The following is a 26,950-nucleotide window of genomic DNA, read 5'->3' on the forward strand; positions in this document are numbered from 1 at the left end:
ACACTAAGGTGGTTTGGCCATGTGGAGAGGATGGAGGGTGAAAGACTGACAAAGAAAGTGTATGTGAGTGAGGTGGAGGGGGGAAGAGGGAGGGGGGAGGCCGAGGATGAGATGGAGAGATGGGGTGGAGAAGTATATGAGAGAGGGGGGTGTGAGTTGGGAGCTGGACAGTGAAATGGCGGGGGACAGGACGATGTGTAGGCGATTTGTTTGTGGCCACCCCAAACGGGACTGAGGCGTCTGGCAATAGATAGATAGATAGATAGATAGATCCTCACATTCATATGTTAAAGTTGGCACTAACACTCCTTCATGTAAGCCTCTTACAGCTGCAACACTCAAGCCTCTGTTTCTTATCATGGCCTTCATAGCACCAGCTACTTTCCTTCCTTGTGTACCTCTACTTTCAACTTCTTTTGCACATTTTCCACTCTTTTCTATTGCTGTATCCAGGTATTTGAACTCTCTCAACAATTCCAGCCTCTCCACTCACTGTAACATCACACTGGGAATCACATTCTCGCTCAATAACCATCACTGCACCGTACTCTTTTTTACGTTAACTCTCATGGCACGACGCTCACAGACATCAGCAAACCTCTGCACTAGTCTACCAAGTTCTTGTCCAGTACTTGCAAGTAGTACTGCATCATCAGCATACAACAAATATGAGATATTCCATCCATCACCATTCATTATCAACGCCATCCCTCTCTCCACTACTCATGTTTTACTTCTCTCATCACTCCATCCATATATATACCGAACAACCATGGGGACATGACACAACCTTGTTGCACACCCACACCGATGGTGAACCATTCACTTAGATGCCCATTTACCCTTACACATACTTCACTACCATCATAAAAACTTTAGACGGCACCTAGCAGCTTACCATCTACACCGTACATGTGAAAAACCTTGCACAATCCTTCTTTGTCTACTTTGCTGTATGCTTTTTCTAGATCCATGAATGCCATAAACACCTTATAGTCCTTCTTACAAACCTTCTCCACTATCTGTTTGACTGCACATATTTGATCCACACATCCTCTGCTACTCCTAAAGCTACCCTGTTCATCACTCACTAGGACTTCTGATATCTCTCTAACTTTCTTTATAAAAATTCTTCTATATAACTTCCCTACAACACTCAATAAACTTATGCCACAATAATTCTTGCACTCACTTTGCTCACCTTTATTTTTGTACAGGGGTACAATCACAGCCTTTTTCCACTCTGCTGGCACAGTTTCACTCATCCATGCCTTCTTACATATCTCCAACATGCACTTCATTCTGCTCTCTCCACTACATTTAATCATCTCTGCATACACCTCATCAACCGCAGCTGCCTTCCCACTTTTCAGCCACATCACATCATTCACCTGTGCAAGTGTCACACTTCCTGGCACTGCATTTCTTCTCTGCACACTGCCCAAACCAATCATGTTTTCAGCGCTTCTGCTCTCTCTGAACCCATTCATCAGGTTTTCAAAACATTCTTTACATTTGGTCCCTACTTCATCCCCATGGGTTAACAGTCTACCACTCACATCCTGCAAACTTTCACATTTCTTTCTGCTGTCACTTCTATATTTCTGCACCTCTTTCCAAAATAACTTCCTATTTTCAGAGTAATTTGCATTCATTTTTCTTCCTATACTCAGTTTGTTTATCGAGGCAAAGATGCACTTGACTAGTACGTGAAGATTGGCTGAATGCAACATTGCTTCATTATTTCATTACTTGTTAGTATTGCTAATTGACAACATATATCTGAGGGGGAAATCTGGGTTAGTAAATGTTATTCGGACATGTTGCAGTCAGCCAATCATCACCAACCTGTCAAGTGCATCTTTGCCTCAATATAGATCATCATTTACCTCCTCCTATATCCTCTTCACCAGTCTCTTTACGTGCTTCTTGCTCTCAATATATTAATAAAAAATAAATACAGTATGAAACAGAAGGGGTTAACACTGCTAAGTTTCACAGTTCTCACTCAACTTTAACAATCATGCCGTACCAATACCTAGCACTGAAATCTGACAGTCTAATTAATGCCCGTATGCTTATGCAGCTCTGGCCATAAGCTCATGAGAGGAATGGGAAAGCCTGAAGAAGATAATGAAGAAAACTGTGGAAAGGAATAGTAGAAATTATTTTCTTCCATATATTTTGTCTTCATTGGTAACTAAATTTTTTTTGTCTGATTTTGTCCTTATCACCTCACATATTTTAAGCATCACAGTACAGGAAAGAAATTTAACATATCTGATCTCGTTTACCCTGTCCTAACTAAATCTTTCTTATCTTATTTTGTCCTTATGCTAGACACGCTGACTTGAGGTAAAGGTGGCGCGTGTTACACGAGGCATCAGAAAACCTTCACTTTCGATGCTGTATCCGCGAATTTTGTGTAATTTCCACAATTTACCTATGTTGCAAACTGTTGTATGATGCTGTCCTGTATTATAAATCCACTATTTAGGACTGTGTGATTTAGAAGACTCTACTGTAGTTTAAGATGAAAAAAGGGAGGGGGGGGGGGCAAACCAAAGAGTCTGACATCTAATGAAGCTATACACACAGTGCACTGCGACTTGCAAAGAGTGAAACAAAAACAACCAATTAAGTCTGTTATGCAATGAACTACACAGAGTGCACAACAAAATTATAAATAAAATAAAATATTGTTCACTTCAGTGTACGATGGTATACTGTTGCCGAAATGTTATAAAACTATGAAAAAAGGAAAAAAAACTTACACATCATCAGATAATCACTTATCTGTGACGGGGTTAGTGTGTTTCTGTGATAACAGCTATCAAATTTGAGGCAGGAAAGAGGTGGTGGCCAATTTAAGCACAGCAGGAAGGCTGCCATCATACAGTTTCACTGTTGTAAGTGACTATCAGCTTTATTTGGGAAAAGGCTACTCTGTGGAGAGAGCACTACTTCAACAACTTCTAGCTGAAGTGAGTCTGGAATGTTCTCGATATTAACAGACAACAGATACTGTCACCTGAAAGCAGCCTCTTTTTCTTGAACTAGGAGAATGTCTGCAAACACTCTCCCAAACTCTAAATGCATAAGAGAATCGTGAATAAATTATGTAATTTATACCATATTCACAGATCAGCAGACTCATAGGTCAGATTGAACTGTCTCATGAAACACAGTCTGAACACCCAATTCAAGGGAAGTTCCAAAAATGACAAATATCAAACTAAACAACACCTAATTTTTTCTAGAGAAACTAGCAGTACCATCATTTGAAATACATACCAGCATTAAACCATCTTGTACGTCTTTCAAACGGATCTTATACACACAGAACTAGCCAATAATATGAGGTAGTCAAATGAATTAACCCGCCACGTCCCGTTGACATATATATACGCCCACACGTTTTGTCAATGTCAGTCCCATTGACGTATATAAACGTGCATCAATTGCAAGGTCCCTAATTTGCACAATTTTCAATTTTCGCGCGTGATTTTGGTATGTATACATGGGACACCTTCCTTTACAAGATGCCAGGCAGGGAAAATGCCTTACCCTGCATGACCTCCCCCCCCCCACCGCACGCCATTGTCTCGGCAATTCACCTGTTACCAGTGACCTGGCCAGTAAAGACATATCGTGCCACAGTACGAAATTCAGGGCCAGAGTGATTCCCCAATCGATGACAATGTGGAGGACTATGTTTACGTATCATTACAGGAAGAAACGGTCAGAAATGATCAAGTAATGTCGCCAAAAATGGTCAGGTATGCTGATGTGTTTGGTGAGTGAAACAATGCTTATACTGCCTTTATTGCTGTGTGAAAACCAATATACTCTCGTTCTACATATAAATTCGTATCAAATAAATAAATAAATACCATTTATGAGTGGTGTGGAATTGTTACCCTCCCATAGAATCTGTTTTCTTTGGAGCCTGCCTTATAGAAAACACAGTAAGGTAAGGGGTACTTCTACCTGTATCGAGTATTTTAAACCTCAGGTGAGCGATTTCTCTATGAATTTTTGATGTTTCTCACCAAAAACTGAGGTTTGAGCCAAAAAATAATATATCCAAAATTGGTCAAGGTTGGGGGGAGTCAGTGGTGGAAAATCAGTTGGGATGGGGCAGGTTAACAGGAATGTGTTACATAAATAAGGTCACATATGAGCAGTCATGGCTTGCATAAACATGGAGCTGAACTCCTGTTAATGTGGAGCAAAAATTATAATTACGTAACCAGCTCAAGATGAATGGATGTCATTTTAAGTCTGAGATAATGCAAGTGGCTCAGATTACAGAGACAACAGGTGTATCAAAAACACATCTGGGGTAACCTGAGTGACACAGCACATGCCAAGGAATCACAGTACAGTTTTTAATCAAGAATCTAAATGGAAGAATTAACATAAGTTCTGTGAAAAAAAACAAAGGTGTCACTTTGGCGTTCATTTCATTTTTAAAGGCCCCAACATGCTTGCATGCATCCATCTTGGCCACCTAATGGCAGCTCTCCATGCTGCTCGATCTCTGGCAGCTTTCCTATTCAGTCCCAGGTCTTCTTCAGTCTATTTCTCACAACCCTACCCTTAATGTTAACAATCCTCACTTTCTGCACCCAATTATCATCCCTGATCCTCTCCACATGCCCAAACTATCTCAATCTACCTCTCCTAATCACAGCACCAATGCACTCTAGTTCCATCCTACCACTCAACTCTTCCATCGCAAACTTAGCTCCCCCCAGGCCTCGCACTCAAGGACGCACTGCACATCCACTTAATCACTGTCATTGGTGTGTCAGACGTAAACTACTGTATAATAAGCAGCATCTGAAAGATCTCTGGAGAAACTAATGCTTACAGTATTCATATGTTAAATATTGTATCAACTATATAAATCTGGACAGTATACATACAGGAAGTGGCAATGAGAGGATGATGTGGTTTGCCTCACACATAACACAACCTGTGAAGGTCAGGTATGAGGAACACAAATACAGTCTCAAATACCCATGCCACTAATGTCAGGTACATGCATGACAAATCACTCAAAAACTAACAAACCCAAGCATGTGACAACAAAATCCACAACTAAAAAATGCATGCACATAATAACGTAACTACCTCACACTCAAATACAGTATACCACTAACCATGCAATTTTCTTTTCAATAAGGTGACATCCTTTTCCTCTGAATTCTGCTACTACCAGACTATTTTACTCAAATGATTATGCACTTTAGTAAGGAAACAGGTTAGTGAAGGCTACATCCCAACTCCTCCACTTCAAATATTTTATCATCAGCAGAAAAATGTATCTTAAGGTCATAAGAATAAAATCAAAAATACACCCTCTGTCTGAAGGAATTAACATATTTGGTCCATAACTTCCTACTTGGAACAAAGTAACCCCCTTGCCGACAATTCTAAAACAACTTCAAAGATCATACTGGCTGGACACAATGAGACTACTATGAGCACACCACTTAAATGTGCTCATACAAAACAAGGACTAAATCACATAACTATGGCAATATCTACATGACTGGAAATTTTAGCTGACCCTGATGTTATCAGTCTGGTATCTCTTGTGCAGCATGAATGCTTGATCAAAGCACACACTGTTTATCAAAAAATGATACATTATCCTAACCCTACTTTCCACCAAAGTATGTGATGTGTAGCAGTCAGAAACAGGATAAGTACAGCACCAAGTAGAACTATCAACAGTGGCCAGCGCAACAGGCCAAACATTCATTAATATATTGAAGCCTTCACAATTCAATGGGTTATCTGACAACAGCATGTGTAGTTATGAGGAGAGAGAGAGACAAATTGGGAAGTCAGGGAAAGCTGTGGTGTTGATGTGGATATAAAGGAAAGCATTAAGAGAAATATCCTGATATGGTTTGGCCATGTGTGTAGAATGAAGAAAAATATTTAATAGGGGTGTGAGAGTGAGGTGGATAAAAGTGAACGGGGAGTTCAAGGATGTGATAGAGGGGTGTGTAACAGTGTGTGAATCAGGGAGGGCGGGGTCAGAAAGAGGACAGTCTGATGAAAGAGGACAGAGTGACGTGGAGGTGATTCATTTGTGGTCACCCCTTTGGAAATCAAGGTACTGTATCTGGGTATAAACAAAGACAGGCAATTCAGTACTACCTGACAGGCTTTATTTGAAGCCACTCTCAACTGTCTCGCAGAAACCATTCAGTCAACTGCCAAGTTGAAAAAAATACAAATAAAATAAATATAAGATGATGGGATGCACCCCACCTTATATACAGTATTTCTTAACTTACCAAATCCTTTTCTATTGTTAAGGTAATTCCTTTGCTTCCACAACTCTTCATACCTTCCTTATTCACATATTAAATTATCAAACCACCATCTTTTTGGCCCTGCATCCTTCATCCCATAAATACATATACCTTATCCCAGTCACAGCATCCTTTGGCCACACATCACCCCAGACAAAGATATGAACACAATGACACAGCAAAAAACAATATACTGTATTAGAAACAATATCACTTCCATTATTAATTTTCACTAAACTCATCAGAAAGGAAATAAACTGCCTTGAAACATTCATAACATTCAAATATGAAGACTTCTGACAAATAATAATTAATAAAAATAATTAAAGAAAAATAAAAAATGATAATTATACCGTACTGTGTTTGAAGGCTCCAACAAGCTTTGTTGGCCTTGGTCATCTAATAGCAGCTCTCCATGCTGCTCGATCTCTGACAGCTACCCCATTTAGTCCATTATCCCTAAGGTCACACTCAATGACCTTGTCCCAGGTCTTTTTCAGTCTACCTCTTGCTACCATACTCCAAACCTAACACTTCTCACTTTCTGCATCCAATTATCATCCTTCATTCTCTCCCCACGACCCAAACCATCTCAATCTACCCCTCCTCATCACAACACCAATACACCCCAGTCCCATCCTACCTCTCAACTCTTCCATTGTAAACCTAGCACGTCCAGGCCTTGCACTTAGGGAAGCACTGCACATCCACCTAATCATTGCCATTTCTGTACAACTGAGCCTGGAAATATTCTATTCCTTTACTGCCCAGATCTCACTACCATGCAGCATTACACTCCTAACACATGCTGCATACAATGATCCCTTAATACATAGGAAGAGCCCACTCGATGTCAGGAGAGGCAATAACTCCCTGAATTTCTTCCAACCACTACTCACTCTAGCCACAGACCTAACTCCAGCCCTACCTCCAGCACATAACATGTCTCCCAAATAAAAACACTCTTCCACACACTCAAGATGCTCACCAGCAAGTTCAAACCTTTCATGCCTGGCAGTTTCTACATGCTCTCCCCGACACACTGCACATATGAAACCAGCGTTATCTCGCAGTCTACCTCTAATACCACTGCACATCTTATGCACCCACTTATCATAAATCTCTGCACAAGATGGAATTACTTCCCATGCCCTTGTGGCAAATCACACATGACCACTTCCCTTCTTCTTTGACAGTACCACCCCATCCCTAGATAACATCACTTTTGTTTTATCTGCATATATGGTTGGTGGGGGTGCTCACCATCCACTCACTTGATGTAGTGCTGCTCTCAGGGGTTTGCCCTTTCCTCTCCTCCATCCTTATTTCCTTCCATTCTCTTCTGTCTTTCTGTCCTTCATTCTTTCCTCTTTATTCTGTCTGTGGGTAGCTCTACACTAAGTGACAAGCCAAATGGTTTCCTGTACACCAGGAAACCATTTACTATGCTAGATGGTAACCATATAACCAAATTATGGCACCTGGTGGTTTACTGGGTAATTAAGGTGCTCCAATCAGATTGAGCCAGTGAAGGTTTATATTCAAGGGATGGTTGGGGTTTATTGATCATGTAATGCCACTCAGGGATGAGTAAGGCTGGTTACTCTCATCTTAAATGTCAGGATCAACTTTCCTAGCCCCAGGCTCCTATGCTCCTCAAGGGGCAACGTAGGATTGGATGATGGATGGATGGATACTTTTAAGCCTCTGTGCCCCATACCACCTCTCCATTTCCTAAATCCTCCCTCTGCCTCCCTTTCATTCTCTGCAATCAACACCAAATCATCAGGATACAACATCTCCCACAGGAGTCCATTTCTGAAGTCAGGTGAGAGGACTTAAGTACCATAATAAACAAGAGGCTCAAGGCTGACTCCTGATGCAAACCAACATTCATGGGACTCAAAACTCCATTCACCCTTAGCTGGATGCATGCACTCACATACATGGCCATAACCACCTAACCAGTCATTCCTCAATCCAACGCTTTCTCACTGCCCACTTCACCACTTATCTACGGACTCTGTCAAAGCCCTTCTCCAAATCAACAAAAACAAAGTACAGTTCCCTTTTCTTTCCTATATATTTTTCCTAAAGCTGTTGAACAATGAATATGGTATCAGTGGTCCCTCTGCTTGGCATAAACCCAAGCTGCATCTCATCAATATTCACTCTTTCTCTAATCATACCTTCTAGAACTCTCTCCATTACCTTCATTATCTGGTCCAAAAACTTTATGCCTCTATAATTTCTGGTTTACAAGCATTTAATAATGGAAACAGACCATGCCAGACTTAGTGAGACACCTGACCTGTTGTGCTTTTTTTTGGCTGAGATGACCCAGCATGCTTCCACTGGGACAACTATGCTTTGGTTTCTGGATCGAACCCATACACCCAAGTCTCATCTACATTGATAAAGGTCTTCAGAAAGTCAGGATCACAATTTGCACACTCCAGCATGTTTTGAACAACGTTCATCCTAGAGAACAGATCATGACAAATGTGGCAAAGCACAGAAAACCAACTTTGAAATATGTTCCAGGGAGCGGAAAGAACGCTCAGCTACCTGGTCATGTCAGGAGGAGCCTACTTTGAGAGGGATGTGTCCTAGCCAACAGGTTATTTATTTATTTATTTTTTTTTTAAGTCTATGGTTGGATATTTTCTGAACAGACCTTGTATTATTACAGTTCACTGGGGAATTAACCTCTACACTCAAATGATACACTTTCCTATATTCTGCTGCCACATTTTACTCAGCATCCCTAAGTGGTGATAGGACTGATGAAGATTATATCTAGCCAAGAGTCTTACAACGTTTCCCAAGATCATTAAAATCCAATGAAAACAGAAAATATTAAATGAATAATACTTACTTGAACTGCAGGGTTAACAGTAACAGAGAATGTATAGGCAATATACCAATGGCTTGCTGTACCACTCTTAGTATACAGTACAGAGCATCCTCCTTTAATGATGAGGATGTGTTTGAAAAAATCCATTGGAAAACAATTAATTGTATACTAAATAAATTTCAACAGGACATTACTGGGGACACATTTTAGGCCATGGGTCACTCACCTAACAGAGCATAAGAAAAAGTCTGCAACTAACCTAACATGGTAGCTATTTCACTTCACTCCACTTCACTTGTTTCCTGAACTAAAACACCACTACTGTTCCATCACTGACACTAACACACCCAAAAGTGACAAAGTCAAAGGCCATATTCGAACAAACAAAAGACTAAGTTTGACTGTTCTCAATTTCTAGTCCTTCACCAATAAAAATAATGTGTGTACACCATTACAGGCCCCATCCAGTCCACTAGACCACCAGGTGACAAAAATGTGGAAAATGCAATAGAAAAATCTGGGGAAAAAGTGAGTTTCCTATGCCACTTATGATATAGCCACTGGAGTTTATGATTCTTACCACTGTCACTTAATGTAACTTTTCAACCACATTATTTCTTGGGAGGAATTAAGGACAGGATGATGACTGTTTTCTTTGAGTCAAAAGACTTACCGTACATCTGCTACTAATTAATGGCTGCAATTCTGACAACCATGAAACAGCAAACCAGTAATGTTAATAATAATAATACCCCACAATTTAATTTGTTTAAATTATAGCAAATGTTAATGCTACTTTACTTTCTGGTGAATATTATTTTGAGTAAGTAACTACAAATATATTCCAGTCAAATTTCTTGGTGTTAAAATATTCAGTACTTCATACACTGCAGCTGTGCCAAAAATACAATGATCAAAATGACAATTTTCATGGCTGTCTGGTGTTAAAGCCAAGTATCTGCCACAACTACCATGCACTCTACCAATACCCACTGTCTGCCTCCCTTTACTCTCTCACACTGCAAGAGAGATCAGTTGGTAGTTAAACTTCCAGCTGCAGTCTTTATTTACATTATAAACTGTTCAAAAACCTAATATGAGAACACTATATTTCTATAAAATATAATGCAGTATGAAAAACATTTCAACTGCCTATAATATTGTCACACCATTATCATTCACAAGTAAACCTAAGTAAAAGTAAGCATGGGAGAGTACTTACATTCTAAGCTTAAACTAAAGCATGTACTAACTACAAGTAAACACAGTCTACTGATAAGCTCATAAAAGGATATTTCTTACAAGAACTCAAAATATTTACTCAACACTAAGACCAAGCAGAAACCTTAGCTATAATTTGTGCAAATGTAATTACATGTACACATTACAGCAAACATGACAATTCAAAGAAAAGCTTAAGTGAAATGCAGTAAGTGCCTATAATAAGTGCACAATATTATTCTGTGCAGAAAGATCTGATGAAGAATGATAAATGCACAATTTTTTTCTGAGCAGAAAGATTTTATGTAGAATGTAAGATTCTTTATGGAACACTGAAGACTGCATTACTGATTACTGCTTTTAATTCATCATGGGTGTGTAGACACGTTGCACACACTGTATTCTTCACATATCCCCTCGAAATGAAATCTGGTGGTCAAAGCTCGGGGAACTAACTGAGACAGATGTGAGGTCTGATACGTGCAACCACCAAAGAGAGGCCTAAGTTTGTTCGTATTGCATCATGATGTGGAACTCTTAACATCAACCTGAAGTTACCCCCGGCTATTGTTTTTCATCTGTTATGTGCATGAGAGTTATGGACAATGCTGCTACACTGTTTTAACCCCTTCGGAACTATGACATGTCAAATGTCATAAAAGTCCACGTACGCCAGGTTGTGACATATGTCAAATGTCAAACATTCATGTAATGTACAGGAGAAAGCTGGTTCGCCTGCCTGCTACTCTGAATTTGTCTGGCTGGGCTAACCAGGTTTAGATCCTCCAACTTCCTGGGTTCACCCATCAATTCCTATGTTGGTGTCTCATAACTCCTGCTACCTGATGTGAGAAGAGAAACAGCCATTTTTCACCAAAAAAAGCTTTTTTTTCCCTTAAGATGAGTGAAGATAGTGAACATTCAAGTGAAGGGTATCTGCCAGGTGATGATGATGCTGATAGTGATGACAATCTTTCTAAGAGTGATCTAAGTGAAGTAAAAGATACACTAAAAGAGCAGGAAGTGGAGGGTGGCTGGGTGCTTGTTCTCGTAGTGTTTGAAGACTGCCACTCACAACCCAAAGCACAGTTTACTGACATGTTCTCACGCATAAATCCTGCTCTCAGCCCCAGAACTTTCCTCACTGCAGGTAGATATTTTTTGTTGATAATAATAAATAGGAAAAAGCTTAACCAATGATTAGTTCCTACATAAACTCCCAAGGGTGACTGGAGTCACTAAAATGCCACACATACTCCAGGAAAAGCCATTTGTGACTAAGGTATGCAGGATAATGTACAGTAGTAGCTGAAATATGTAACTGTACACAGTAATATCCCAACTACTGATGCTACAGTAACCAACAAATGTCATTATCTGACTAGCAAAATCATTTTTTACGGCATTAACCCTTGCTGAGCTGCAGACTTCATATGAAGCACAATGAAGGTCAGCATGTCAAGCTGCAAGCCTCATATGATGTACAATTTATGTTGGCTATAAAACGAAGACTCAGGGGAGGTCAACTACTTAACAAAGAATCAGCCTGGCTGGGGTTAACCAACAGCACTTCACTATGCACATAGGAATAATCAACAAACTCTTTTACAGTACTACTGTACAGTGTGGGGAGTAAAATACACAGCACCAGTATATTTTACTGTAAGATACTGCACTGCTTATCAGAAAACTCCAATTAAGGTTGTTGTTTTCTTTGTACAAACAGTAATACAATACAATAGAGTTTTTGTAGGGGTAATGTCCTCGTGTTGAGAGCTTAGGGGGTAATGCGGCATTACCTGAAAAAATCCATTATCCAACATAGCCTTGGCTGAATTATGATCGATAACTGGGGGATTAGTAATATGAACTATCATTATGGATTATGATTATTATCATCTATCCATTCATCCATCATCCAATCCCATGTCAACTCATGAGGAGTGTAGGAACCTGGGGCTAGGCAAGTTGGTCCTGACATTTTAGATGAGAGTGACCACCCTCACTCATCCCTGAGTGGCATTACGTGAGCAATAAACCCCAACCACCCCTTGGATATAAGCCTACACAGGCTCAATCCAATTGGAGCGCCTTAATTACCCATTTAACAACCAAGTGCCATAATTTGGTTATATGGTTACCACTCAGCATAGTAAATGGTTTCCTGATGTACAGGAAACCATTTGGCTTGTCACTCTGGGTCGAGTCACCCATTGGGAGATAGAAGAATGAAGGAAAGAAAGACAGAAGTGGAACGATGGAAGAAAAGAAAGGGGAGACACCCAAAGCAGCACTACATCGAGTGAGTGGATGGAGAGCACCCCATCTACCTTATCATCATTATTATTGCTATTATTAGTATTAGTATTATTATTACTATAATTATCATTTCCTGATTTCATGAATAATGTTACAGTATGATACAGGAAATGTAGGTCCATCCATTCATCATCCATTCCTACATTGCCCCATGAGGAGCATAGGAGCCCAGGGCTAGGCAAGTTGGTCCTGACATTTAACCCCTAAGGTACTATGCTCGAGGATCAACGTTTTTTTCCACAGTTTTTTAAATGGATGAGGAACGTCAATTGTGCAACTTCCACAAAAAAACTGGCAGCAGTTTGCTCCACACCAGCTGTGATGTAGATGGATTCTGACCAATCAGATCTAAGTGTTAGAGACATGGGAGGGAGGATCCAGGCCAGTACCCAGGCAGTGGGGGATGTACCCCCCCCTCCCTCTCGCCATGTCCCTCTACCCCCCTGCATTGTTCCTAACCCACCTCCCTCCATTCTTAACATCACCACCACCCCTCCCACAACCTCTTCATGCATCCTCCAACCCCCCATCATTTGGAGGGAGCGTATTTCCCCCCTATCCTCCCTCCACATCTCTGTACACTGGGACCCTTCCTTTGTGTCTGGTGGTGATCTCCTCCCATCCCTCCATCCCAGTACACCCCCTCCTGGCCTTACCACCCCCTACCCTCAGCCCCAAGCACAGAGTATCTACCCCATCCCGGCGTATTTTTCTTTCTTGCCCAGGCTGTGACGGGAAACTATTATCAACTTTGACTGGCCATAGCTCGGTAACTATTTGGTCTAGAAGGGAGGGGGTTTGCATTTTCAGGTATGTAAATTCAAGGTCTATAAATTGGGCAAAAAAAATTTAATCTTTGAGAAAGTTGAATAATAGGCCTGTTTCTGCATCCTGGGGGGTAGTCGAGGCTGGAGAATCGCGTACCAGAGGGGTTAAGATGAGCGTGACCAGCCTCACTCATCCCTGAAAGGCATTACTTGAGCAATAAACCCCAACCACCCCTTGGATATAAACCTTCACCAGCTCAATCCAACTGGAGCACCATAAATACCCAATAAACCACCAGGTGCCAAAATTTGGTTATATGGGTACCACCAAGCGTAGTAAATGGTTTCCTGGTGCAAAACACACAATCATCATGTATAATGTAGCCTCAGCAAGAAAACTAAATTATCTGAGATACAGGGTCTGGGACTAGAGACAGTGTCCGGTATCAAACGTGTTATGCCTACTGTTTCTATGAAGAAAATCATGACAATTATAATAGGATACCAAATATTTTTAGATATGGTTGGACATAAAATACTGAAAAAATTTCCAGAGCCTATGAACTTAGAAGTGACCAAATGTGTCTGTCTGTGCAATACAATAATATGTTTTATTTATGCACCAAAGGAAATGATATTGCTTCATGGCTAGCAGTAACACTCTTTGCTGGTGATGATGGCAGCACTACATCAGCCAATCAACACTTGGGCCCTTGTGGGCATTTCTTCATCACTAACTTCTACTCATATTTATTTAATATACTAGGAACTATAGTTTGCTGAAAACAGAAGGAAATCTGAACAGAAAAGAAAATGGGCTTTGACAGCATGTCACACTGTAAGGGCTTGAAAACTTGCATGTACCATACTGGCAACTTACAATGAGTGCTGTGGTAAGACAGTGAAAAATCATTAAACACCATGACTGGTCAAGGTACTCATATTTTCATGTGTGACTTGCATTAGCTGCAGTTAACAAATGTTCCTCAATGATCAAACTACTCAGTGATTATTAAGTTCATGCTTATTTAAGACTAAAATTATAGAATTCTTTAAAAATGGAAAATTTTGTGTAATGATACAGCAAAACAAGAGATTTCCTGCTCCCTAACATAATTCTCTGAGTGTTATACAAGATAAGTTATCTATAATCCTCACCCTAATGTTGCTTCCAATAGTCAAGAGACAATAGGGCAAGCACTCATATATCTTTGGAACAATGAGTTGGGGAAGACTAGAAACCCCACAAAAGACCCCATTCTCCTTCCATTACCCATAATGTTTAAAACTACATGCAACAAAAGTACTGGATGAGTTACAAATCCCTTGGTCAGTAAAAAAGAGGACTTCCAGACCCCTCACTCCCAAACCTTTTAAAACCAGCAGGGAATAATGGTGCATGGCCAGTACTCCATCACTACCCTCAGAGATTTCCCCAAATAAGCATGTATCAGACAGGATACACTCTTTTTTCTTTAACTTAGCCTAAATTGCCATCTCTCCTTATCAAATGCTTAGTTGTAACAACAGATTAATATTGGAATATGATGTCAGTCACAAAGAAGTGCTATGGAAACAACACAGAGCAGTAGCACTGCCTCTTTCTGCCACTCAGGTACATGAAATAAGCTGCAAAAGGATGGAAATCTGGGCAAAGTTAAGGTAAAATGGGTATAGTACATTCCAATTCAATTTTAAAGTCTGCCTCCCATACAGGCTTCTGAATACAGTCCATTTTTATGCATTACTGGCCAATCAAGGTTCAACACCATCCTATCAAAACCATAATCATTCTTATCTCTTATCTGTGTTTTACGCACTGTAAGACATCTTAACTGACTTCCAGATACAAGTTCCACTATTATATGTATGTGTCAGCAAAATGGCTAATGCACATTCTTTCCTCTTCTTTCTGCTTGTGGGTGACTATACACTGCGTGACAAGCCAAATGATTTCCTGTACACCAGGAAACCATTTATTATGCTGGGTGGTAACCATATAACCAAATTTTGGCGCCTGGTGGCTTAATGAGTAATTACAGCACTCCACTCGGATTGAGCTGGTAAAGGTTTATATCCAAGGGATGGTTGGGGTTTATTGCTCACGTAATGTCACTCAGGGATGAGTGAGGCTGGTCACTCTCATCTTAAATGTCAGGACCAACTTGCCAAGCCCCGGGCTCCTACGCTCCTCATGGGGCAATGTAGGGTCGGATGATGAATGAATGAATGAATGTCAGCAAATGGTTGGTGGGAGCACTCACCATCCACTCACTTGATGTAGTGCTGCTCTTGGTTGCCTGACTTTTCCTCTCTTCCTTCCTTCTTTCCATCTTTCCTCTTCTGCCTTTCTTACCTTCATTCTTTCCTCTTCCTTCTGTCTATGGGTGACTCAACACTGGGTGACAGGCCAAATGGGTTCCTGTACACCAGGAAACCATTTACTATGCTGGGTGATAACTATATAACCAAACTATGGCACCTGGTGGTTTAGTGGGCTATCAAGGCACTCCTGCTGGATTGAGCCTGAGTAGGTTTATATCCAAGGGGTGGCTGAGGTTTATTGCCCATGTAATGCCACTCAGGGATGAGTGAGGCTGGTCACTCTCCTCTTAAAATGTCAGGACCAACTTGCCTAACCCCGGGCTCCTATGCTTCTCATGGGGCAACACTGGATTAGATGATGAATGAAAATGAATGTGTCAACAAGTACAAAGATTTTAATCCCACTTCTTTTTAACTGATCAGTCATCTTTACTTTCAAATACTAATGAGTAGTGGTCAATCAAGTAAGCTAATTTTCACTGGTATATATTAAGAACTACACATCTTCCATGATTTTACAAAGCTAAGGAAATTGACTTTACGGCAAAAAATGTAATTTTAATATAAAGCCATGCACCGTATAACGTCCTACCGCACAACATATGTTCGCTTCTACAACTGGAGACCCAATATTAAAAAAAAAAAAAAGAGGAAGAAGAAGAAGAGAAAGATGAGGACGTAGCAGGTGTCTGCAGGCACAAAGCAATGTTCCCGTGTGACTGTTGCCAGCATCCCAAGACAAAGCAATTACGTTGCCGGCTGTATGATACGCACATGTAACCTATACAGATACGGTGTAATAGTGTTCATATGTCTTAATTTTTTTTTTTTTTCCCCCTACTTACATAAAGGCAGCAAAAAATATACCAAAAAGCAGTAAAAAGTCTACTAACAAGCAGTATAAAGTTTACCGTATATCAGTGTCATCAACACCAGCCGCAGGAAGCCGCTTCGAGTCATGTTTACTGCCGCTTTTGGGTGTTCTTGTGTATCCTTGCATCAAGTTTACTTAACATTACATACTGTATTATTGTCTTCATTTAGTTTTTTTATACTGTACTGTACCTTAAAAGTAATATACCGTACAGTACATGGAGAACCCGAGGTATAACCCCGACATAGTGATGGGAATAGAAATACTGTACCATCCTACCCTGCCGAACGATGGCCAAACCCCGGTATAACGATGGGTTCTGTTTTGTTTTATTTTCCGATTATGATATTGTAGACTTAAATTTTGTGTTTTGGTTGATTTATAAACAGTTTTTAGATTAATGTTTTAGTCATAGATGAGGTGAACATTGTCATTTTGGGGTACAGAATACTAAGTTTGATTTTTTCCAGCCTTATTTTTGATGATTTTCAGATTTTATATTTGGGTTTAGGTGAGTTACAAACTCCTTTGAGGCTTAGTTTAGCTTGTTTTAAAGCTATCTGGAAATTTCAGATAGCCAGAAACTTGTTTTTGGACTCATTTGGGTGGGTTTAGGACTTGGTTGAGGAGGACCCAAGGCTCAAAAACACATCCTTATACTTTACATGTTAAATCTACCCCGAGATACAATACCCCGCCTAGCAATGGGCTTTTACTTAACCAAATACATTCTTAAACTGGGGTATGCCTGTAAATATCATATACCTGTAGATTATATGGTAGACCACTTTTGGTTAGCTGGCGGGTCAATGTTCTTTTACAAGGGCGCAGCTTGAGAGGCCAGCAAGGCAACTTTGACCATTTGGTAGGGAAGCAGACGGCCATTTTTGCTCAGCTGGTGAGTTAGTTTTTTTTTACCAGTGCGCGGCTCTACAGACCAGCCAGGTGACTCTGACAATTCGGTATGGAAGCGGACGGCTATTTCTGCCCAGCTAGTGGGTTAGGTTCTTTTACCAGCACACAGGTCAAGAGGCCAGCCGGGCAACTCTGACCTTTCAGTGAGGAGGCAGACGGACATTTCTGCTCAGCTAGTGGGTTACAGTCTACTACCAGTGCGTGGCCAGAGAGGACAGCCTGCCGCCCAACCATATACAGTACAGTACAGTTTACAGTATACAGCGCATAAGTTATAGTGGTTACTTAACGTCCAGATCACTTTAGTCCTATTTTTCAGAATGTATTGTAGACGCTAAGCACTGCATGGCTGTACTGTGCAGTGCACACCCCTTTATCCATCCAGTGATCCATCAATCAATTCATTTTTACTCCATGGGGAGTATCAAAGTTTGGGGTTACGCTACTCAGTCCCAACATTTACCGTAACCAGCCTCACTCACCCTTGATTAGCATTATGTGGGTGATAATCTTTAACCATCTCACAAATGAAAACTCTCACAGATTCAATCCAGTTGGAGTGTTTAACCCACCACACCATCAGATGTTTCACTGGTTATATGGTTACCACCCAATGAACTGTAGTACGGTAAATAGTTTCACAGTTTACAGGAAACCATTTGGCTTGTCACTTAGTGTAGTCACCAGAAGGCAACACTACATCAAATGGGTGGATGAAGGGTGCCTCACCTACCAACACTTCATGTACCCAGCATCAAAATACAAATTCAAAAGCACTGATACAAGAATAACCACTATATACATATTTACAGCACTACCCATATATGACTTCAGTATTCAATAGCAAGGTACAAATCTAATTTGCAGTATGCACCTTAAAGATTAAGTTTAATATGCTAGAAAATGAAAACCTGTGGCTAATGAAAGACATGCATCCTGTAAGTAAAACATACCCAAACAAGTCATCATATGTATGCAGAGAGCAATACTGCATTATAAACCCTTTATTTTCTGTGTACAGGACTGGTATTACAGTATATCACTTGTGTTGTGTTCCAAGTTGTCAAAAGCTAAAAGTAAGCTTGGAAAAAAAAGTCCCTTCTCCATACATTAAAAACAATAAATGCCATTAAAAAACATTTATGCTACAATATACAATTCCTGTAACTCAAATTAATGTGTTCTTTACTGTGGTTTCCCCTAAATACATCTATCACATTGCTGTATTACATACATCGATATATAAACTAACCACAAGTATGAGGACATGACCCAGTAAAAGATCTAAATTTTTCTTGAAGCAAGGCTGACCTATTTAATACTGGAGGCTGGAAAGAAAAAACTGATTTATACAGAAGGACAAAGGCAAGACAAGATGAGGGAAATGTCATACTAAGAAATACCTCACATTAAATATCTACTCTTCAATCACATTCCTAATGCTAACTATATGGAGTCTTATCTTATTCCTCATTCTTTAAATCTGCCAAATCCTTACCATTTTCAGCATTCCAGTTTACAAGAATTATATAGTCAAGTCTTGTTATTTACAATACCCATATTATGCATTTTCATTTGTTAGGAATTGTATAAAAACTCTGGCAAAAACCTGACACCTACATACATATCAGTATCAACTAACACTTTTTACTGATCTCAACAAAATATATTACCAGTACCACAACTAAATAATGATAATCCCATCATGCAATCCAATTAAGCCAATTTCTTATTTCAAAACATCCAAGCCAGTAATATTTCTTACTCCAAATTCTAAGAAAATGCAAGCTGTACTGGTACACCACATGAAAATCATGTGAAAGAAACATGTATATGTGAGTAAATCCTCATCTTATTCTTTCACTTCCTCATTAATCCTTGCCATTCTGATCCACTTTCAGGCTCTAAGACTCTCCTTCATCATTCATTTATAAAAGATGGCAGAGATTACTAGTTGTCCTGATGTGAGGGTAAATGATGACAGTACTAACACCCACACTCCTATAACTCATTCTGTCAGCTACTTATCATAAAGAGGGTTAATACTTACTCTGCAGCAGATCCAGCTGAGTAGAATAGTGCATACATCTCCTTTAGTTGTGTAAGAGACTGGACACGGTTGTAATGAGCTGTGCGCTGGGGTGGGGTCAGGCGTCCGAGCAGATGGGAGCCTTGCACAAATAAATCCTTACAAGCCCCATACCCCACTGCAATCCGTACCTCACCCACCGCATACTGCTGCTCCACCTGCATTTAATATTAAGCATCAAACAGGGCATAAACTGCTTATTTAACCCATTCACTACAGTGACATAATACTGTATTTCCTTCTTGACTAAGCCAGAAAGATTTTTTAAATTTCAGAGATCATTTGTAGTAACAGGGTTAGAAACAGTCCATTAACCCTTTCACAACCTGATTTTTCTCTCTATGCTGAAGAAATCTCTGTATGTAGCAAAATTAAATGAAAAATCCATCAGATGGCCAGTGCTGATATGAAGATGTATAGATATAAGCCTGGTAAAAACACTTAGGTCCAAATGCCAGAACAGGGTCTGGACTGGACTTTAATGCAGGGCTTGGGATGGTGCCAATCGCTGAATTTCCAAGCACTACCCTCTCTCACCAGGGCCACTCCAACATCCACAACCCTACCTTGTACCTCCCATCCATGTATAGATTGAACAACCATGGAGACATGACACATCCCTGTTTCAACCCAACCTTCTAAGAAAAAAATTCACTCAGTTCACCATCCACACACACTGCAGCCTTAGCACCATCATACATACTCTTCACAGTATTCAACAACTTCTTATCTACTCCACAATCCGTTTCTATCAACCCTGTCAAATGCTTTCACCAAATCCATGAAAGCCACATACAACTTCTTTCCCTTCACTAGAAACTTTTCCACTAAAGATCTAAGAATGAATATCTGATCTACACAACATCTTCTCTTCCTAAAGCCTACCTGTTCTTCTCCAACCAATTCCTCTGTTCTTTCTCTCTGTCAATGCGTATCCTACCATACACTTTTCCTATTGAACTAAGAAGACAAATGCCCCTATGATTACCACAAACTTCTTTTTCCCCTCTTCCTTTGTGCATGGGAATAATTATACCTGACTTCCACTCCTCTGGGACTCTACCTTCCTCCCAGGCCAATCTGCACATCTTCCACATCCATTCTACTACTATCTCTCCCCCATGCTTCAGCATTTCACCACACACTTCATCAATCCCTGGGTCTTTCCCCAATTTGACTTTCTTCATTGCTTCCACAACTTCTATCCTACTGATTTCTTCCTGTCTTCTCACCTCCCTCCTCCCAGCCATTCCCCAGCCACTTATACTCGCATTACATCCATCCTCTATGTTCAACAATTCCTTAAAGTGTTCTCTCCATCTGCTCACTTTTTCTCCCTTATCTACTAGTAATCTACCATTTTTATCTTTCACTCCCCTGCTAACTTCACTTCCACCCTGTCTTACTCTCTTCACCTCTTTCCAGAACATTTTCTTACAGTCCCTCCACTTTACACTCAAACTCTTTCCAAATTCCTCATCCACTCTCTTCTTACTCTCTCTTACTAATCTTTTCACCTCTCTCTTCCTTTCTACACATAACTCTCTCTTCCGCCTCTCAACTTCTTCCACACCCCTCTTACTCATCCATTCATTGTATGCTTTCTTCTTTTATGCCACAGCCTGTCTCACCTCTTCATTCCACCATGCTGTTCCTTGCACCTCCCTCTGTCTTCTCTTCATTCCACACACCACATCATATGCTGCACACATTTCTTCTGTGAATATCCTGCATACACCTTCCACATCCCCCTTCTGCTCCAATTCACATTTCCCCAATCGTTCCTCCACTTCTCTCTTATATTCTGCCTTCTTCTCATCCTCTTGCAACTTTTTCACTTTCCTTGCATGTATTCCTTCTTCCCGTCCTTCCCTTCTTCTATTTCTCCACTTTATTTGGATCTTGATTCTGGCCACCACCAAGTAGTGGTCAGAAAGTCCACTTCCCCAACCTCTATAAGCTCTTGCATCCAGTGCACATCTTCGCATCCTTTCATCCACACACACATAATCAATCATTGCCTTCCTTTCATTCAGTTTATCACCCACCCTTCTCATCACTCCCCATGTATACCTGTGGATCATTTTGTGCCTGAAGAGGGTATTGGCTATCACCAACCCCCTCCCAGCACAAATGTCCACTAACGCACTGCCATTCTCATCTATCTCAGCAGGCACACCCCACTCACCAACTATTCCATCCACCTTCACATTCCCTACTTTACCATTCATATCACCGATCAAAAACACTCTCTCATTCCTTCCAAACTTTTCCATGCACACTTCCACATTTGTCCAGAACTCTTCTCTCACTCTGCCTGCACGATCTTGTGTTGGCGCATACATGCACACAATCGCCCACATTTGTATTCCAACTTTCAATCTTACCCACACAATCCTTGACCCAACTGATCCATATTATCTTATGTTCTTCTTCCATCTTTTACTTACAACTATACACACTCCTTCTTTTGCCCTCTCATTCTCACCTACTCCTGCACATATACCCCATCTATACTCCCATTCTCTCATACTCTCACCTCTCCATTTTGTTTCAGTTACTCCACATACATCAATTTTCACACCCTCAAGCACCTGGACAATCTCTCTCTCTTTCACCTCATCATTCGCTCCCCATACATTCCACGTTGCGATGACCATGTCTTTTGTCTGGTCCTTGGTCGTCATCTTTTGGTCAGTCCTTGTCCGAGGCTTTTTGTTCGTCTTTTTATTTACCGGTAGTTGTTTTCTGGGGAGGGGCACTAACCCTCCGCCAAGTCACAGACTAGGGACAAACCTTTAACTTTTTTCAAAAATGCCAGTCACAGTGCAGACATCTGAATGTTAAATCTGACTATGATTCCATTCTAATTGTACAAATGCCAGTAGTCATGGACAGTTTATGAAATGCACTGGTATAATAAACTCTAAATTGTTATTGCAATGCAAGTTATAATGCATGGAATACGAACTGCAAAATGAGACCTAGCTACATTATGAGGAACTGAATGGACTATGAAAAATATTCACTAGTGTGCTGTACAAACATGTGCAGTCAATACTGTATGGTGCATCATTTTGTAAGTGGTGATGAAGCACAGAATTTTGTTAACCACATGGTACCGATACTTTATTATCTTCACAACACAAACTGTACATTAAGAAAACTATAATAGCCTAAATATTAACTGCAACTGTACAGGAAAAAGTACATTAAAGTTTTGTCATAGCCTAGTAGGTTATGTCATACTGTTAAGATAAATATAAATACCATAAGGCACTCCTATCAAGCCTTGTTTCTGAATATCGATTTTTGGCAGACACGTCTCAAGTCCAACTTAAGACCAGCTCAATACTCAAGACTGGCTCAGGCCTCGTTCTTTCATTTGAGCCTTAGGCATTACTATTAGAACATGGCTTAATGCTGGTCATGGGAAAGGCTCACAGCTAACTCATATAAGGCTCAGTGTGTCTGGTCATATCAAGAATCAAGAAATATATATATACCCGGTACAGTGGTCCCTCACGTTTAGCGATACACAGTAATTAGTCTGGTGAAACCATCACTAAATGCAGTGTACTTTATATGGGAAAAATATTAATTAGTCTGCACTCATCCTCCAAGTCACCCTTTTGACCCTTGATTTCCTACTTTAAGTGCTGAAAATGAAACACAGTGTATTAGCAATACATTATACAGATATAGTACTGTATGGTTATACATCTACTTACCAGCAAACAACGCCAAACGCTTGGCACTGCGAGAGAAAAAAAAAGCACCCAAGGTGGCAATACGCTCACAAGAATGATAACAATGACGTTCTGGTGGCGTGCAAGGCATTTCACGCCCCACATTGCTAAAAACGTAACACAATCGTTAAATGCGCGGGACTAGTACTTATTCTAACCTATCGCTAATGTGAAAATAGCTAACTTGAAACATGCTAAACGGGAGGGACCAATGTGTGTATACACACACACACACACGTATATATATATACAGAATATACTGTATATACATATATACAGGTACATCATCATCATCATCATCATCATCATCCGGACCTCCTTTCCCACCCTAGGGCAGGGTTAGGAGTAGCAATGTCCAGACAACCTAATTTTGCCCGATCCAATGGGCCACGCTTCCATTCACTCATCATTCAAGCCTCCGGAATCCTGGCTCTATCAGATATGCCAAAAACATTCACCAAGTTATGTAGCTTCACATAATCATATCTGACAGAGTCAATCAAGACGCTGCCATGTTAAAAAGGAGTGCCAAAAATCCCTGATCATGCACTTCTCCTCACAACATTCATCCATCCAGCTCAATCTCCTGCCAGTTCCCTTGCCTCACCGACTTCCAAACCTCTCTTCCTCACACATTCATCCACCATATCTCTCCACCTTCTCCTTGGCCTACCTCACCACCTCCCTCCTTCGAATTCACTCAGATATACCTTTTTCACCACTCTATTATTATCCATTCTCTTCACATGACCATACCATCTCAGTACACTCTCCTCAATTCTGGTGTCCACCAACTTCCTCACTCCGCATCTTTCATGAATCACATTATTTCGTATCCTGTCCACCCTCTGTACTCCACATACATTCCTCAGCAGTCCCATTTCCACTGCTCTTACTTTTGACTTTTCATTTTCATGCCACACCATAGTCTCACATCCATATGTTAAAGTTGGCACTAACACTCCATGTAAGCCTTGTGCAGCTGCAACACTCAAGCCTCTGTTTCTCATCAAGGCCTTCATTGCACCAGCCACTTTTCTTCCTTGTGTCACTCTACTTTCAACTTCTTTTGCACATTTTCCTCTCTTTTCTAACACTGTACTCAGGTATTTGAACTCTCACCAATTCCAGTCTCTCTCCATTCACTGTGACATCACACTGGGAGTCACCTTCCCTCTCAATAACCATCACTTTACTCTTTTCTACAATTACTCTCAAGGCACAATGCTTACAGACATCAGCAAAACTCTGCACTTGCCTACTAAGTTCTTGTCCGGTACTTGCAAGTAGTACTGCATCATCAGCATACAACAAATTTGAGATATTCCATCCATCACCATTCATTACCAATGCCATCCCTCTCTCCATTACTCATGTTTTTACTTCTCTCATCATCCCATCCATATATATATTGAACAACCATGGGGACATCACAAAACCTTGTCGCACGCCCACACAGATCGTGAACCATTCACTTAGATGTCCATTAACCCTTACACATGCTTCACTTCGATCATAAAAACTCTTGACGGCACCTAGCAGCTTACCCTCTACACCGTACATGCACAAAACTTTCCACAATCCTTCCCTGTCCACTTTGTCCAATGCCTTTTCCAGATCCATGAATTCCATACACATCTTATTGTCCTTCTCACAAGCCTTCTCAACTATCTGTTTCACTGCAAATATTTGGTCCACACATCCTTTGCCACTCCTGAAGCCACCCTGTTCATCACTCACTAGGACTTCTGATATCTCTCTTACTTTCTCTATAATAATTCTTCCATATCTTCCCCATCACACTCAGTAAACCTATGCCATGATAATTCTTGCACTCACTTCGCTCACCTTTATTTTTGTACAGGGGTACAATCACAGCCTTTTTCCACTCTGCAGGCACAGTTTCACTCATCCATGCCTTCTTACAAATCTCCAGCAAGCACTTCATTCCATTCTCATATATATATAAATATATATTTATCTATCTATTGCCAGACGCCTCAATCCCGTTTGGGGTGGCCACGAACAATTCGCCTCCACGTCGCCCTGTCCCCAGCCATTTCACTGCCCTGCTCCCAACTCCCACCCCCCTCTCTCATATACCTCTCCACCTCATCCCTCCATCTCATCCTCGGCCTCCCCCTTCCTCTTTCCCCCTCCCTATATATATATATATATATATATATATATATATATATATATATATATACTGTATATATATATATATATATATATATATATATATATATATATATATATATATATATATACTGTATATACAGTAATCTCTTTAAGACCCAGATGCCCAAGTCCCAGACACCTCAAACCCCAGACATTTTGGGCTTGGGTCCAAAAATGGCTAAAAAACATCAAAATGTAAGAAAAAAAAAAAAAATCCAATTTATGTTCATTCCCACTCTAAATTACCCACGCGGTGATGAACAGCTGTGTTTTGGTGCGTCGTTCCGGTGACATCCGCTAGAGCGCCCCTGCATCCTCCCCAGTTCCCGCCTACCTACCATCGTGACTGCACGCTCGTCGCCATGGCTGCCCATGTGCTTGATTTTGTGAATAAACAGTGAATAAACTGAAGTACCGGTACCTCGCCACTAGACCACATGGGAATTTACAGTGTTGTGCAGTGTTAAGAAATTAGAATTCAGAGTGCAAAGGATTGAATGCGGAGTGTAACACTGGCCTGTTGAATCTGGCATGGTGCAAGTAAGAACAGAATGTGCAGTGTTAAACAGTTATAATTCACAGTGGAAAGGATTAAGTGCAGTGCAACACTGGATTACTGCACATGCTTCAAGTGCACATTCACCACTGTCAGAGCCATAGAGGAGGCGGGTTAATCTTCGCGACAGTCACAGACATGTCGTAAGTACCCTGTACACTGCTAAATACTCTCCATACTCACTTCTAATTTCTCATTCTTTGGTTCCTTTTCATTTATTTTATGGTTTCTGTTCCTTATTTGTGTGAATACGGTCTTAAATATGTGCCATGCATGTCTGGTAAGGAGTTATTTAGGTGGATTTCAAGGTTAGGTTGGGTTGGGGTCTGTAAGTACTTGTCCAGAGGCATTTTTCCCAAGTCCTGAACAAAACCAAGTTCCAGTCATGCCTTTGGCTCTATTACATTGGATCTTGGAGGGATTACTGTATGTGTGTGTGTGTATATATATATAGTATATATATATATATATATATATATATATATACTGTACATATATATATATACTGTGCATATATATATATATATATATATATATATATATATATATATCTATATATATATATTATATACTGTACATATATATATATACTGTGCATATATATATATATATATATATATATATATATATATATACTGTATATATGTGTATGTATATATAACAGTAATTCGTCCACTATCCGATATAACAGAGCCAAAGGCATGTCCGGAAAGTGGTCACGTCCGGAAAGTGGGCACCTGCCTGCTGGACTGGTACTTAAGA

General features: G+C 40.3%; 1 protein-coding gene across 1 annotated transcript in view; it reads right to left on the bottom strand.

Moving 5' to 3' along the window:
- Positions 1-26,950, bottom strand: part of LOC145410433 (ADP-dependent glucokinase) — a 56,947-nt gene that overhangs the window by 17,711 nt on the left and 12,286 nt on the right. The window contains exon 2 of the mRNA XM_080280584.1: positions 19,664-19,860. Coding sequence (XP_080136710.1) covers positions 19,664-19,860 — 197 coding nt within the window. The remainder of the gene's footprint in view (positions 1-19,663; positions 19,861-26,950) is intronic.

The sequence above is a fragment of the Coenobita brevimanus genome, chromosome 85 (genome assembly GCF_032717465.1).
Source record: "Coenobita brevimanus isolate Jiangsu-jjx chromosome 85, ASM3271746v2, whole genome shotgun sequence".
NCBI classification, from domain to species: Eukaryota; Metazoa; Arthropoda; class Malacostraca; order Decapoda; family Coenobitidae; genus Coenobita; species Coenobita brevimanus.